Raw genomic sequence first — 16441 nt, 5'->3', positions numbered from 1 at the left:
AAAAAGCTCACAGTCTAATTTAAAACAAGACGCAACAAGTAGGTGGAACAACCAGAAGGACTGGGAGCAGGAAATGCGGGTAACAGAGAAGTTTTAGTTCTGCACTCTAGCTATCAGCACAATTAGACTGTCTTGACTCTGTTTCTTAAAGTTATAAAATGAACGGTATTATAGCAATAATCCTTAAAATTGAAATGAAATACCAAAACTGCATTCACTTACAAAAGCCAGTTTTCCTTCTTCAGTAATATTACATGAGTTTTCGTACTCAGTCTAAGTGTACACAATATTAGGCGAAATTACGCATTGTTTTACATATGAGTAATAGATTTTGGATGTTTCAGAAGTCATACCTGATACTCATTTTCTGCAGCCTCTACAATTTTTATAAATTCCTTTGCTGTTTGGGCTTCGTTCTAGGGAAGAAAGGATTTGTTTTCAAATTAAGTAACTCTAAAATGTAACAACCCTAAAAAAGCTGTCAGTGAATTATACTTCTCCTGCAATTATAAGATGCTTAAAGTAGCCTCCAATAGCCAGAAAGTCTATAATAGATTAATTGGGCTTTCATAACAAGTGTTATTCAGTTCAAGCCTCAATTTGAAAAACTTTGTGCTTCCTAAAGCCTGAGTAACTCCATTTTCTCTTTGGTACTATATTTTGAATGCCTGAGTTATGCCTTGGTGCTGCATATCTCTAAATATAGTCCTTAAGTATAAACTAAGCTCATTACTGGAAAGAGGAAAAACTAGTGAATCTTAAGAAAATTTGCAGCAGTATCACTGTCTAGTTACTTGTGGGCAAGTCACTATAGAACCATTTATGGAAGCCACGGCTATTAAATACCTGTGGGCAAGAGAATATAGAGCCATTTAAACAGCTAAGGATAGTACATACCAAAACAAGCAGATCTCATTGAGCCCTTCTCCAGTTATTTTTGCCAAAATTATTGGCAAAGACCAATAACAATAACAAGACTGTAGAGAGATGCATTTGAAAGTACTCATACTATAACATATTTGATTATTCAACAGAAGTGAAAAATAAGTCTCTAAAAATATTGTAAAACAAGGGTGTTAAAATGTTTAATCTTTACCATAAAACTCAGTTTACACAGGGCAACCTTAAGAATATGAACAATTGATCAGAGCTCCAAGAGGATTTCCAGCAAGAGGCTACTACTGAGCTGAGAAATAAGGGATACTGGAACTTGGGGGTCTAGCTTGCACATTTTTAGGAGACTCGGAGATAAGGGTGCATCTGGAGCAGGGAATCCTAATGCCAACATTTTTAGATAGACTAGCAGAGCGCCTTGGCCAAGAGTCCCATCCTAAAAGAATGGGTAATCCTCTCTCCTTGTCTTCTACCAGTCAGAATTTGACCTTATGGGAAATAAATTAAGCTAACTCCTTGAGGGGTATGCCTAGAAGGTGGTAGCCTCCAGATCTGCAAGAGGAGCTGCTTCCACAGAGATGGGAGGAGTTGTCTTCAGCAGTGGAGCTATAAAAAGGTTCCTGGAAATTACAGAGGAGGAAGAGAGGGAGACCAGTGGAGGTGGTGCCCACTTAGCGAAAAAGAAGAGGCCTGAATCCTGCAGAGAGGCAAGGAAGAGAGACCTCATATGCTCTATTGAGTCAGGCAATCTTTCCTGGACTAACAGCTTCTGCTCAGCTTCCAGAAAAAAAGGCCATGTATGTTGGGAGGGCTGAGAGACACTGAATGAATCCCCTACTGATTTGGCATACTTATTCATATCTGTCTTTAGCAAGGGAGCTTTGAAATTATTCATTTCAGGTCTGCTGTTGCTGGTAGGAAGCTGCTGCTCAGCCACATGGTGAAGAAAAGGAGGGGGCCCAACAGCTAAGGCACTTTTCCTGCTCTCTCCAAGAGGACAGCGGGCTTTGCCTGTGTTGTCTTCTATGCCTTGTATGCCTGAAGTCTAAATATGCCTGAAGAGGACACATTTTGTTGCCCTTCTCCCTGTTAAGAGCAAGGAAGGCAGGCTGTTTGAGGAAGTGCTAAGCACCAAATCTCTTGGTCCAGATTGGTCCTTCAGTATCTGACTGATATGGCAGGACAGGACCCACTGTTGGAACAGTCCCCTCAGTCTCCACTGAAGCAACTGTCAGATGAAAAGAGCATAAGTAAGGATGTTTGGTCCCTTTACTTGACTCAGAAATAATTTCCATGTCTACAACTTCTGAAATTTTATCATTTAGCACCGCACTTCCCCACTCTGTATGCTGTTATTGTGATTGGAAAGCCAGCGAGCCTTGCTTTTTTTTTTTAAATAGATATTTATTTTAATTCGCCATGTTCTTTGTTAAATCCAGTTTGGCACTCGGAGCCCAGTTCTTCATCAGCATGTCATGATCATCTGAGATGCTTTCAAAATGTACTTTTTCCATTCCCTTCCGCTAATATAATTTCATTGACAAGTTTATTAATGGACACCCCAAGCACTGAATATGTTTATTCACTTCCTCATGCCTTCTACCAGTCATGGTATTTTATTATTAAGAGCAATTATTAGTTCATTCTGCACTCAGACAGCACCAGTCCCTATAGTGAACAGGCCTTAGGATGCAATTGTTTCCACACAAATGGTTATTTTTAGGCATCTCCTCCCTAATGCACCATAATCATCTCTATCGAAAAGGGACAGCTAAGAAGAAATAAGGCCTGTATCCAGCAGGCGTGGAGCCTCTCAGCTGCAGAATATGTGAAGTTTTGTCTCTGTCCCCTGAAATGGATTTAAATGTCCATGAAATCAAAGGCCTGATATCACTGGTTACAGATAGCTTGAACTAGTATAGCCTAACACTAGTTATGGAATTCTCCCCTAACACACTGCTATTTTTAGAGCCCTCATCTTCTCCTAAGCAAATGCTGCCAATTGTGTAGCAATACTTGGGAGGGGAAGGAGAGTGTGTTCAGCAGGTACTACAGACCAAACTCATTGCACATTCAAAATATAATTCCATAAGCCACACAGCCACCTAAAATTAACAGTTTAGCAAGAGTTAGAGTAAGTGCAGATAAATAATAATAAGTGCAGACAGTTTAAACTAACTATAATCTCACAACTAAAATTAATCTGTCTTGTTTCTTTAAAAGTCACAAGCAAAAAAAGTCATGCAGCAAATTCAAATTACAGTACTCTGGAGGACTTCACAGAACACAGAAGACATCTATACCTAAATGTACACGCAATGTAAAAATATTAGCTAGCTACTTGCATGTACAATTTTATTCACGTATTTCTAAATGGTGAAAGTATCTTATGTCAGAATGTCTAACCAGCACTGTTGTGTAGAATACAAGAAAAAACACTTGCAGTGTAGAATACAAAGGCCAGAACTCACGCTGAGCATCAAAAGTCTTAACAGTGTCATATTAAATAATACATCCAAAACCTATACCAAAAATGTGTCACTTAAACAGATAATGAGATCTTGTAAAAAGATAACTTACAGACACTGTTAATGAATCTTGTATGTCTTTATGGCTCACTAGCTGAACATTACCATCTTCATAATAGTGAACCTATGCAAAAATAAAACAATATTACAGTACGACAGATAGTGAATCAGCATGGTGGTAAAATGCCAACGTTCGTCAATATGTAAACACACTTTTCTGGGGAAAGGGCGGGAGCTATTGGTGGTGCGTTTTCACTGAAATGCAGAGTTATACTTGAAGTGCTCAGCATTTATGTGCTCAGAGTAGCACTTTTCGTGTCTAGGAATTTCTTTTGCAATTAACAGTTCATTTTATCCAAGCTACTTGCGGTAGCAGAAAGGTGTTGTTCTTCAGGAGACTTTTTGGAAGCTACTCAAGTAGCGAGGATTGACTTTGTTCAAGGAGAGTTTTGGCAAAGCTTCAGACTGCAGTGTGTTGCTGTCCTCCTTGCTCACCCAGACTTTTTGCTGGAGGCAGTGTGACATCTTGTATTAAGCAAGCCCAGGTGATCTTTCTAAAAAGAATTCCCTCCTGCACAATAATATTAGTAACCTAACTAGGAGACAAAGCAGAATATGTTTTGAAACTCTTGATCTCTCCCCACAACGGTTTACTGTACTCCCCCCCCCCCCCGCCCTCAATTTACAGTCCTACCAGTCTTAGTCTTAGATTCTTTAAAGGTATTAAAACGAATCTTGATAAAGTCAATGAGTTAAAAACTGGAGTGATTTGAAGACACTGAAAATGTAGGATTATAATGCTGAACACTGGTTTCTATGTGGAGGATTTAAACACCAATGGGAAATTAAAGAGGTACTTAGATGTAAGGTTATTCACAACAAATGACATGGTATTGAAGAGGAATGGATATCGTTACAATTTAAACTGGAATCTTTGGAAAATGCTAAGGATAAAAGGATTGTGGCCTTTAATGCCAGAATCAAAAGGAAATTATGATGCACATGCACTTGCAACTGAAACTGAGAGAAAGGTCTTGGAACTGAGCCTTGAGACAGAAAATTAGGATTTTTTTGTTTGTTTGTGTTTGTTTTTACACTTGTGGCCCTAGAGTTCACTGATAAAAAAATGGGCAACTGAACTGTAAATTGTACCTAATAAATTGTGGGATATGCCCATCCATGTTTACCTTTCTAATCACTTTCACAGAGGAACATCAATGGCACTGTATCAATATAAATGCTACTTCCAAAATGAAACAGAGGAGGAGAGTTTTTTTTTTTTTTTTAAGGGTAAGAGGACATCTGTTTACCAGTTGTGGCAAAAATAACTGACACCATTCATTCACAGCTGAATTTACAGAGAAGGAAATCAATTCTATTTTTTACCCCTCTAAACAGATGAAAAAGGTGCCATTCATTATCAGAAAATGAGAATTTGATACAGTTGAAGAAACATTTATTGAAAAAGACAGACTCTGCCCATGATGCACAGCAAAATCATAAAACACAGGCGTTAGGATTCCTCTAGTAGAGGCTCCAACAATCACTCTTTTGGGAAAGAGTTTCTGCCTTCCCATAGGGACTGGTAAGGACGTACGTTAGTGATTTCTAATGTATATATGTACTCATTACTTTGGCTGATCTTGTAATAAGTCTGGTACGGTATTCAAGGAAATGTTTGACTTTTTTGATAGTGTAAACGCCGATTCTTAATCCTTTTTTAGAAAGTGTTTCCATTTGCATTGTAGAAGCAACATACAACTTCTGGAACAAGGAGTATATTCCTCTAATCCTATGCCTTCAAGAGAAAATAGCCTAAACCTGCATCCAGCCTTCTTTGACGAGACACCAACCCTTTTGATTCAGGAGGCAAGAGAGCCAAAAAAAAAAACCCCCCAAACCAAAAACCCAACCCCCCGCTCCACAACACACAAAATGAGATGAGTCTCCAAAGCCCTCCATCATCCATTTTTACTATATATATATATATATATATATATATGAATCCATGAATGACTATTTACAGACAGAATTAATGCCAGTTTATTTTAAAATACCGCAGAATGATTAATTAAATGTGTATTTGTTCCATTTTTTCTTGTACCACAATTATTATTGTTGCTACATCACCATGAGATTCCCGTGGTTAAAAAAAAACCTAGAGACCTACTATACGCTGAAGTATACAATTTATGATAAGCCTACCTGAATTTTCAAGATGCCAGCCACCTGAGTGGTTGAAGGGGTAATTGCAAACTTCCATTCTGACCTCCAACGGCCATTCCTTAAAAATAAAAACAGCAGCTATAAATAAGGCAGGGAAAATAATTTGAATAAAATGTTGAATTTCAAACACCTAGTTTTGCACTACTAATGACACACTTGGATTTAATTTGAAATCACTAAGGGAGGTAGTATGGGAAACACGCAATACTCTTACAAAAGAAAATCACTCATGGTTTTAAGACACAAACAGTTGAGAAAAACTGGGACTCTGTAGAAACACTTATTGCTGCTTTTGGATATGAAGCATGATTTTTTATTCATACAGCCATTCTAACAGGAACTTTTTCTTGGTCTCTAAAAATGTTCCTCATTATTAATTATTTGTCAATTGGGCATGTGTAGCTGAGTACTGTTTAGAGCAAAGGAAGACTATTACTGGAAATCTCCAGTAACAGTCACCTTTTTGCAGCTCGCTAGCTTTAGAATCTGCATTTTTATTTAAAAAAATACCAAAACACCCATGAATCACTACAATATTAACTGTAGCTAAGGCTTTGGACTGCTCTGACAGAAATATAAAGCTCCAGAACCGTAGGCATTCCTTCCATTACAAAGGAATGCAATAGTCTTCCCAAACCACTCAAGGGGAGATTGTATCTTTCCAGATGTCAGAAATACAGGTAGGCTACATTTCAAACTTTGCCTCCCTGCAAGGCATACATTTCTGAAAAGGTTAGTGGATCATTCTGTCAGGGAGGAAAAAAAAGCTATATTAGGACAGCCACAATTTCTACTCTGTGCATGTTTAAGAAACAAACAGTTTGGGTACAGCATAAACTCACTTTCCACAAGAAGATTAGCTACAGATTTTATTCCCTTTCAGAAGGTAACAATACAGAGACCAAAAAACAGTTTAAGATGACCAAATAATTAATCCACACAAATTGATGAAGAAATGCTCCACTGAATGTATTTCAGATGACAAGTTAATGTCCAAATCCATGATACCTTAGGCTATAATTTCAGAACTCAAAGTCCAAGCAAGGTAGGGTTTGATAGGTACTTAGCTATCTTTGGGTGGGGTGGAGAGCATAAGGTTCTGCAGAAGCTGTTGGTTCAGTGTTGAGTCACTAGTTTCCCAGCTAGGCTGCTAAATGGCACTGAAATGCTACAAGTGCCATAACACTGAGGTCCTGACATCTTGCAGCTACAAGAAGTGCCAAAGGATCAGTTATAAACAGATGTTAACCACAGTGCCCTAACTAAACTCTAATTTGTGTTACTACATTCTGCATACCTAATATTCTTCTTGTTTCAATGTGAAGAACATATTCTTCACTTCCTGAACAGTTACAGGATGGTAACTAGTATTCTGCAGGTTGTTAAATGATTGCAATATTTCACTCGAGCAGAGCCTACATTTTAGTGAAAAAGTAAGTCATTTCAATGGTTTGTAAAGTCCTTTGTCATCCTTCAGTGTAAACGGCATTATCATAATTTAAGTTATAAACATTACTGTGTAATCATTGCTGAACCAAGGATTTCTAGAAGCTTGTTACACACATACCAAAGGCTTTCAACTGCTTTTTAAAATGATTTTATGCAATGTGTCTTTACTAATCTATTTTATTTACTAGCTGTCAGCTGTTTTCCAACAGAATTTTCCATTGGAAAATTTCCATTGACAAAAATTAAAACGCATTTCACAGGAATATGTCAATTTCATTGGCTCTTGGACTAGGCAGGTCTGCCTGTTTTTCTGCCAGCTTGGCTGCTATGCAGCTGGGAGAGCCTGGTAACTCAGGCTCTGAAAACCTCTAGTTTCCCTGATCTACAGCAGGAAGCACAGCAGCCCTTGAAGCCCCAGCGCAAACCATATGACTATCAGGGTTTCCAGGCTTCCAGCTTCTCAGTAGCCTGAGTTCTGGGCAGCTTAGTGAGCCTTGTCAATTTTGTTTGTATTGTGTATCCATTTCTCCTTTTAAGAGAAAAACCTCAAACGGCCATTTGGAATCTAAATGTTACTTATATTTTTGGACTAAAAGGAGTATTATGTCAATATATTCTAACCAAAGATACATTAAGATCAAATTAATTCACATTTATAAGCTAGTAAGCATAAGTCAGAACATTTTATCAGCTCTGCTGGTTAAGTGAACAGACTTCAAGGCATTATATTGCACCAAATCATCTCACTGGCTGATACAGATGCATACTGGAATAATTATGCATATCTAATGTCGGCTTCCTGAACTAATGACGTAAGACCTCTTTTTGTAGATGGGAATGGAAAGATGTGCATGCATATCGTGTTACCAAAGAGGGCATAGCACAAAAGATAGAGAAATAGTGTTCTCTAACAATTACATCCACTAACGGTGGAACACCTTGAAAATAATAGCAGACCATTGCACGCAACTCAGACCCAACTCCTTCTGAAGCTATCCAGAAGTTCACTTCCAATGTTGCAAAACAGTCTTCACACAATTGTGAGTGATTTAATTTTAGTTAACCAGATAAACTTTTAAAGAGCAAAAAGGAGGAATCCAAAGAAATCCAACTTACACCAGATTTTGGCTTACTGTTTGCCAAAATCTGGTGGGTAAAGGCCTAGTCCATGTGACTATTTAGAGAAAATGAGTTAAAATGCTGGCATTTTCCATTCTTTGCCAGTCACATCCAAAAATCCTCACTATGGGACCTCATCCTGAAGAGTAAACAAATTAACAGGAGGGAACACACACAGACAAAATATATTGTGTGTGTTTTATATATATATATATATATATACACACACACTAAAAAGCCACATAAGGAAAAGTTAATCATTTTTAATTCTGCTTTTTTGAGGAAATTATACAAGATTCCACTCTTGGGTCTCTCATCTTCATAGCATGACAGAGGTTGGAAATTCCCTGGCTTCTCAGACTTTAGGCCCTCTAAGGTTTAGTCATGAGGCTTGAGCACCTATATCTATAGCAACAAATGTGCTACTCTGATGGGAAAACTTCCAGGGAGTTGTACATAAGAATTAAAAAGCCTCTGACACTGATGGGAAAAATATCTGCTTTGAGTTTGTTTCTCTCTTAAATCTTTCCTACTGTGAAAATAAAGTAATAGTAACTGATGACATTTTGCATCATCTCAAGTGTTTTGCTTGAGTTTCTGAAACATACTCTTCTCATTCTCGTTTGGTGTACTCTTTTGGAGAAGTTAAAGCTAATGGATTTTTCATTTTTTGTATAGCTCCTTCATTGGGGGAGGTGGGGGGGGGGGGGGAAGAGGGGAAGGAAGCTGGTTTTCCCTTTACCTGGAGAAACAAATTCCTGGAAAGTTTTAAGAGCTGGAGAATTTGAAAGACTGATGAAGTTTCTTAGCCACCACAGCTTGTCCTTTTGACACATGTTGCTCTACGATAGACTCCGATCTGGCCAAGAGGACTCATGAAGAAAAAGTCCTAACAAGACATTTCTCCTTATTTCTAAAAAAAAAAAGCTCTCTTATTACTGCTAGCAAAAACTCTCATCAAGAGGCTTGGATACAGATTTCCAGAAGTCATGGCTTGTCTTGCTCCCTTCCCCTCCCAATTTCCCACTTTTTCATGAACAAAACTGACGGGGGGGGTGAGAGACGGGACGGGACACAGAACTGTGTTTTGCCTGGCAGTATATGGCTGGACTCTGGGAGGGTTTTTTGATCACTTATCAGGTTCACTGATTATTCTTCCCTTTGCCTCGTGAGGAATTGGTGGTGAATGACTCATGACCAAGGAGCTGTTGGGTGAAGCACAGGCTAAATATTACTACTGAAAGAATCCTGCTCATCTCCCTTCTGACAAAAAGGAACCATTAGTACCTCTGGGGTAACTGAGGCCTTAGCTATTGATAGTTTAAAGGAAAAATGCCAAGTGGGTGGAAATTAGTGAGCCCACATCCTACAGTAGGCTTCCAATCCCCACTGATTGCCTGAGTGAACCTAAGATACTCCTACGTCTGTGAAAGGACTGCTTCTGGGACTGGCTAGGAGAAATAGAAAGTGAAACAGTCTCCTTTGACATTTCTTCCTCTGCCAATGGAAAATAGCCGTAAATTTCCTGGTCCTCAATTTGCTTTTCTTTGTTGACATCTTACAGCTAAGAGAAAAGGACAGAGTCTTAAAGCTAAAAATAAGTGGCTGAAACAGTGGTCAAGGAAGAAAAAATGCAAGTAAGAAAAATCACTGGAAAGTCCAGGCAAAAGAGTGGCTGGGAATTTCCCAAATGCTCTGCAAAACAACATATCAGTAGCCTGCCATTTTGCTTCTTTTAGCAGCAAAGCTTTTTGCATAGCTCCTTATAGAAGCTTCTAAGTCACATAAAACAGATCTGGAACGTCTTCCCATCAAAAGAGGTGCACTATCCAATACTGAGGATGAGTGGATATGATTGTGATAGATAGAGTTACTTAAATATAGTGAAATATAACAAATACAGGATCAGTTAAGAACTTACCAAAAATTTTTTGCTTGGAACTGATGGCTCTCTATGCATGCAATAATGGTTTGCTGTCCATCAACTGTTTTACCATATACCTTAATTGCAAATGAAAGAGTAAAGTCATGCCAAGTTTTGAATGAATTCCTTAACCAAATTATAAGTACCCTGTGCAAGATAGATTTTTAAAAAGATATTTAGCTCTTGTATTGTACTATACTTCAGTGACATTACACTACAGAATTTTATTTTTATAACCACTTTCCATTATTTCTATGTATAAACAAAAGCAGTCAATAAATTAGCTTTAAACCATGCCTTGAGTGCTTGTATGATTTACAAAGGAGGAAAATTTAAGGGCTCAGTATTTGGAAAATCATTAGACCTGGTCAAACTAAAATTTAGATGCTGCAGTACATAAAACTTTCAGATTAGCAACAAACTAGATATGTCTCAGCAACTAGGGATTTTAACCATGTAACTATGAGTGGTCATATGAGCGAGTCTTCACGAACAGTGCAACAATGGCTGGGTTTCAGACTATTTGTCTAACTGGATATTTTAACTTTTAACTTGGGGAGAGGAAAACAGAGCAGTTAGACACCAAATGTACAACAGCAAGGTATATATTTGTTTCAGTATGTCTATGCCTCAGTATTTTGTCCACTGCAAACAATGGTACAAAAGAAAAAAAAGAAGATCTAAAAATCTAAGGAAATGGAATTGTAAAGCACATAGCATGACTGATATCAGAATCAAGTGCTAGTCTGATCCACAACGAAGAAAGGTTGTATTTTTATGACGCCACCATTACCCACTTTTGCTTTTAAATGCTGAGGATGGGGCAAAGTGCTTTCTCTCCTTTATCTTGCCATGCTATACCCAAAACTTTGTATTGTGTCTCCAAAGCAGCCCCAAAAAAGGCTATGAGTACACTTCATGTATCTTAAAGCAACACACCAAAGACCAGATTTATTCATACCAGTCTACAAGAGGCATTAAATATTAAACCTAAAACCTTATCCCCCCCCCAAAAAAAGTGTTAACTCCTCTTCACTTTGCTTACAGATTGATGACTGCAGCCATAGTAACTTGGCCTATCCCCAGCAGGTTTGTAGAAACTGCACTTACAAACTGAATCTTTCCCTTATTGTTTGCAGTGGTGCTGTAGCCATGTTGGTCCCAGGATATGAGACAAAAGATGGGTGAGCTTGAAATCTTGTCTCTCTCACCAAACAGAAGTTGATCCAATAAAAGATATTACCTCACCCACGTTGTCTTTCTAAAATCTTCTATTGGACCAATTTCTGTTGGGGAGAGACAAGCTTTTGAGCTTACAAACCTTGTCTCTTTCCCTTATCTCTAACTCCACTCAGAGTTCACTTAGTTACAGTAAAACGTCAATCCCTGTTTATCACCCCCATAATTATCTGTTTTCTTACCAACAACACATTCTCTAGAGAAGATATAGCAAATCAATGTTCATTAAAATTTATGGTACTTCAGAGTCTAGTTCCTTCATGTTTGGAACCTTACAGATGTAGAACTGATGAAGAGAAGGGACTGTTGCTGCAGAACTGCCTACATTTTATAGAGGCTCACTGGTGCTGAAGAGTTCTCTCCCCGTTCCCCAACTCTGCAAGACTGCACATCCAAATTACATTTAGCTATGATTTCAAATTGGCCTTTTCTTCCAGTTGAGATTAAGAGTTTAATTGCAGGTGTAAATAAGAGTAAAAATAAGTCACCATGCAAAATTCAGACTAGATTTTAAATAGCTCCTCAAGGCAGAGACTTTGTCTTCATGAACAATGCTTAAAATGTTCTCAACAATTCAAGTAATAATGTTAATATGATTTAGAAAAACAAATATAATCAAATCAATAACATTATCAAACATTAGCCAGACAGGTATCTCCGCCGTCACAAGCAGAACAGGATTTGGGACTACTCTAAATTCTCACACATTTTGATCTTGGAGCAATACAAGAGATACCACTGAGTCTCAAGAGGCTAGTGAGTAGCTAATGCTGCACAATCAATACCCCCAGAAGTTTCAGGAGCATGTTGTTGGGGACAAGGAGAGAAAGAAAATATATGATCGTAGATGGTGCAGAGTGGTGAGTAATGAGAACACTAAAACCGAAGACATTCCCACCTGTCAATTTAAGGACATGTCTGTACTAGACTTTACTTTGTGTTTACATTGTCTTGTATTTCAGGTACCAATATTCTCCTGCAGACAAAAATATAAGCAGACAAGGGAGACTTCAATCCCCCATCATTTCATAGCTGTCTAGTACTTACTGTGCAGACACCACTGGGGTAGTGTTCTTTCACATAGGCTCTCATTGCAGTTTCTACTGAATTTCTCCAGGACTCAACCGCATTTTCAGCTTCATGTGGTCTAGGATCAGTAGCCTCCTTTCTTAAGTGATCAAATTTAAAAGCTATCTTGTTTTTTGGATCCAAAAATTTTCCATTGCCCAAATCACCGTGTTCTGTTATCAATACCTGCATTACAAAGTTGTAGTTGTAACCTACTTTTATTTTATTTAAAATATTTCTTTTTCACACAGAGTTTGGTCTTGACATCATTACACCATTCAGTACTGTGTAACCCCACCAAACAAAGGGAAAAGACTAAACTGTGCCAAGGTGAGGCTCATCCAAATCTCATGCTTTAAAAACATAAGATGTGAACTAAGTTCATGCACAGCAGCGGCAAAGAGGGGGGATGTAACAGATATTAAACAGCAGCAAACCTTGAGTTCTCATCTAGTTTACCCCACATTGTAGTAAATGCAGAATTCATACATTAAATGGAGGTCTTCCAGTGTCCATGAAATTAGTGCATAATAATATTTCAAATTCTATATTACATTAATCTAATTTTTAAAAGATAGGGGGTTTTTTTCGTTCATGATGTAACTATAGGGCAGAGTTAAGATTGTTTAGGTGACTTCACTCTGCATCTTACAGGATTAGAGACCATGTGTCCCCCACTGCTTATATTGTAGCTCTTTATGGTTTACATTATAAACAGGTTGTTAACTTGGAATATTACCCAATGCATATTTTTGCAAGAAAAGAAAAGAAAGTTCTAATATCATAGCATCCTCCTTAAACTTTAAGAAACCTGTTATGACTTAATATTTCACTGTATCCATACCTGTTCATCATAACCTTCAATTTTCACTGGAGTAAACTGATCCAGATTGTACTGTGCAAATGCACTAAAAGAAAAAAAAATGCATATCAAGTTTACCACACCACCTGTTTTGCAATAAATTTCTATACTATAGCACAGTAAAGACATTTTACAGAATAGTGTACTAGTTTAGTATGCTGAAGTGCCCAGGATATATATGCTGACACAAAGCGGGCGTACACAAAAAAAAAGTGTGCAGAATCCAAGAAGTCTATTCCAAATGAGAATGAAAATTTCTGTCCTCTAAGGTGGAATCTATTTTTGAAGTAATTTTTAATATATAGTGTTGCTATATATACAGAAAGCTTTTAGCATAGAGGGCATGACTATTAACCATTCAAAAATCTTGACAGGGTTAACCAACAGTTTGGAGATATAGTGCTGCCTAACAGAAGGAGCACTGAGACTCAGGAGACCTAGGTTCTATTCAGCCACTTCCCTGCTAGGTGACCTTCAACAAGTCACTTTGCCACTATGTGCTTCAGTTTCCCCATCTGTAAAATAGGGATCACACTCATCTCCTTTCTAGAGCTTTGAGACCTATAGATGAAAAGTGCTAGAGAGAGCTAGGTATTATCAGAATGCAAGAGCTGAAACCTTTTGAGTAAAAATCTCCAAACTTATGGAGATAAGTATAAGTTCACTAGATGTGGTCCACGGCACGGGAAAATAAAGTAAGAGTCTACTTATCCCTCCCCCTCCACCATCACTCCCATTCCACCATCTTTGGGAACTTATATTTACGCATAATTTTTCATCCAAGAGTCCCAAATAGGCTCAAACTTACAATTTACTTTGTAGTGATAACTTTGCCAACCACTTCAACACTATACAACTTTTTATGACAAGAAGTGAAGAATACCTCTAACTGAAACTGGAAGGGGATTTGTAGATAAGCATGATGTAAGTTACCCAAATAAATATATATAAACACCCCTACAAAAAAGTGCTCTGGAATCGTTAGTGAACACAAGATACAGGACTGCTTACGCTTTATCCAAAGAGACAGCACTTATAGGAGCACTGCTCTCTTTAGAAAACTGCTCCAATGTGGTTTCTATATTCAAAGGGCTGATTCAGTATTGACAGAGCACAGATGACAGAGCCATCAACACTACTTCTGTAACGCCCGAGTTTCCCTTGGACATCTCCAATACAACTATTGACCAACGCTAACTATTTAGTTTATTAGCTCTGATGAACACACAGACAGAGTTACAAGTGCAGAAATTAACAAGTCAGATCACTGTGATCACTTGTTGGTAACAAAACTTTAATAGAATGTGAAAGACTGAAAGTGTTTAGATGCTAAGCGTAGTATGTGATACTTACTGGGCTGCTCCTTCCCTAAGAAGATTATCATTATTAAGCAGCAGCCGAACATCTGAAAGAAAATATTTAAGTCTTAAAACTATTTTCAAGATGTTAGAAGAATACTTATTTTAATTAGCCCACAAAATAATTTTAATGTACATAGTATTAAATGTAACTTATTCCCCAAGAAAATGGGGGGGTGGGTGGGTGGAAAGGGTGGAAGTAGATAGCAAACCTGTTAAATAATAGATACTTCACCATCATGACTGCACAGTAATTGGATGCAAGACAGATGACTAAAATGGATTCTCCCAGCAAGTAGGTAAGCAGATATAAGTAGGGCCCTACCAAATTCACGGCCACAAAAAAAGCATCATGGACCATGAAATCTGGCCTCCCCTGGTGAAATCTGGTCTTGTGTGTGCTTTTACCCTATATTATATAGATTTCACGGGGGGAGACCAGCATTTCTCAAATTGGGGGTCCTGACCAAAAAGGGAGTTTCAGGAGGGTCACAAGGTTATCTTGTAGGTTGCGGGGGGCGGGGTGTCACGGTATTGCCACCCTTACTTCTGCACTGCCTTTACAGCTCGGTGGCCGGAGAGCAGCGGCTGCTGCTGGCTGGGTGCCCAGCTCTGCAGGCAGTAGCGCAGAAGTAAGGTTGGCAATACCATGGCATGCCATCCTTACTTCTGTGCTGCTGGCAGTGGTTCTGCCTTCAGAGCTGGGCTCCTGGCCAGCAGCCACTGCTTTCCAGCTGCCCAGCTCTGAAGGCAGCACCGCCACCAGCAGCAGCACAGAAGTAAGGATATGGCAACCCCTGCTACAATAACCTTGAAACTCCTCCACAACTCCTTTTTTGGGTCAGGACCCCTACAATTACAACACCATGAAATTTCAGATTTAAAGAGCTGAAATTATTAAATTTATGATTTTTAAAATCCTGTGAACGTGAAATTGACCAAAATAGACCATGAATTTGGTAGACCCCCTAGATATAAGCCATACTATACAAGAGGCATGATCAACAATCTAGGAAACTGTGCCGGATTAGCCACAAGAGCAGTGTAATGGCTCCACTTGTCTACAGACAAGTGTTCAAGATTACTAAAGATCGTACAGCAGCCTAACCATAGACTCTAAGTACAGTTTTTGACAGTGGTGATTAGTGTTGTATACATAGTTAATTTTAATTTATTGTATTTTCCCTGCCCCTGTTCCAAACTCCTAGACGACTTTGCTAACCTGAACATATATTTCAATCCAGATTTCAAATCCGCAGGTGGATCAGAAACTGAATTGCAAGTAACTTCTTACATTCTTAAATATTAAGAATTATTTTCAGACACAGAAAATCTACACTCCTATGCCAGTAAAATCCTAACCTGATAAATCACCACTTTGTGGATGCTTTCATGTGAAATACCTATATGCAAAGTTAATCACAATACTGTTCAGTACAGAATACATTAAAATGTAAAAGGCTGGTTATAGGGTTAAAATTGAAAATAAAACCTAATATACGCTCCCACCTGCAAATCTGAAATTCAGATTTTCATTTAAAAGAACAATTTAAAATATTTCCTCATCTGAATGACTAATGTTACTATTATGCCACCTAACCCTTAATATTCTTTCCTCTCACCCAAATATTTATAAGGACCAAAATGATCAGATTATCAGAAACTGATACCTAGAATAGGAGATGGAATCTTTGTGTACTTAAATTACCAAATTTATTTAACAGACTTTGGAATTAGTTTTTCCACTGTACATTAAAACTTTGGTTGGTGTATA

General features: G+C 38.1%; 1 protein-coding gene across 1 annotated transcript in view; it reads right to left on the bottom strand.

Annotated features, from left to right (window-relative positions):
• CAPZA2 (capping actin protein of muscle Z-line subunit alpha 2) overlaps positions 1 to 16441 on the bottom strand; it is a 45238-nt gene that overhangs the window by 2099 nt on the left and 26698 nt on the right. The window contains exons 3-9 of the mRNA XM_048836143.2: positions 14663 to 14714; positions 13292 to 13355; positions 12427 to 12633; positions 10138 to 10217; positions 5628 to 5706; positions 3475 to 3546; positions 354 to 416 (exon numbers count right to left, since the gene is read on the bottom strand). Coding sequence (XP_048692100.1) covers positions 354 to 416; positions 3475 to 3546; positions 5628 to 5706; positions 10138 to 10217; positions 12427 to 12633; positions 13292 to 13355; positions 14663 to 14714 — 617 coding nt within the window. The remainder of the gene's footprint in view (positions 1 to 353; positions 417 to 3474; positions 3547 to 5627; positions 5707 to 10137; positions 10218 to 12426; positions 12634 to 13291; positions 13356 to 14662; positions 14715 to 16441) is intronic.

Source organism: Caretta caretta, chromosome 1, assembly GCF_965140235.1.
Source record: "Caretta caretta isolate rCarCar2 chromosome 1, rCarCar1.hap1, whole genome shotgun sequence".
NCBI lineage: Eukaryota > Metazoa > Chordata > Testudines > Cheloniidae > Caretta > Caretta caretta.
This window is presented reverse-complemented; position numbering and strand designations above follow the sequence as displayed.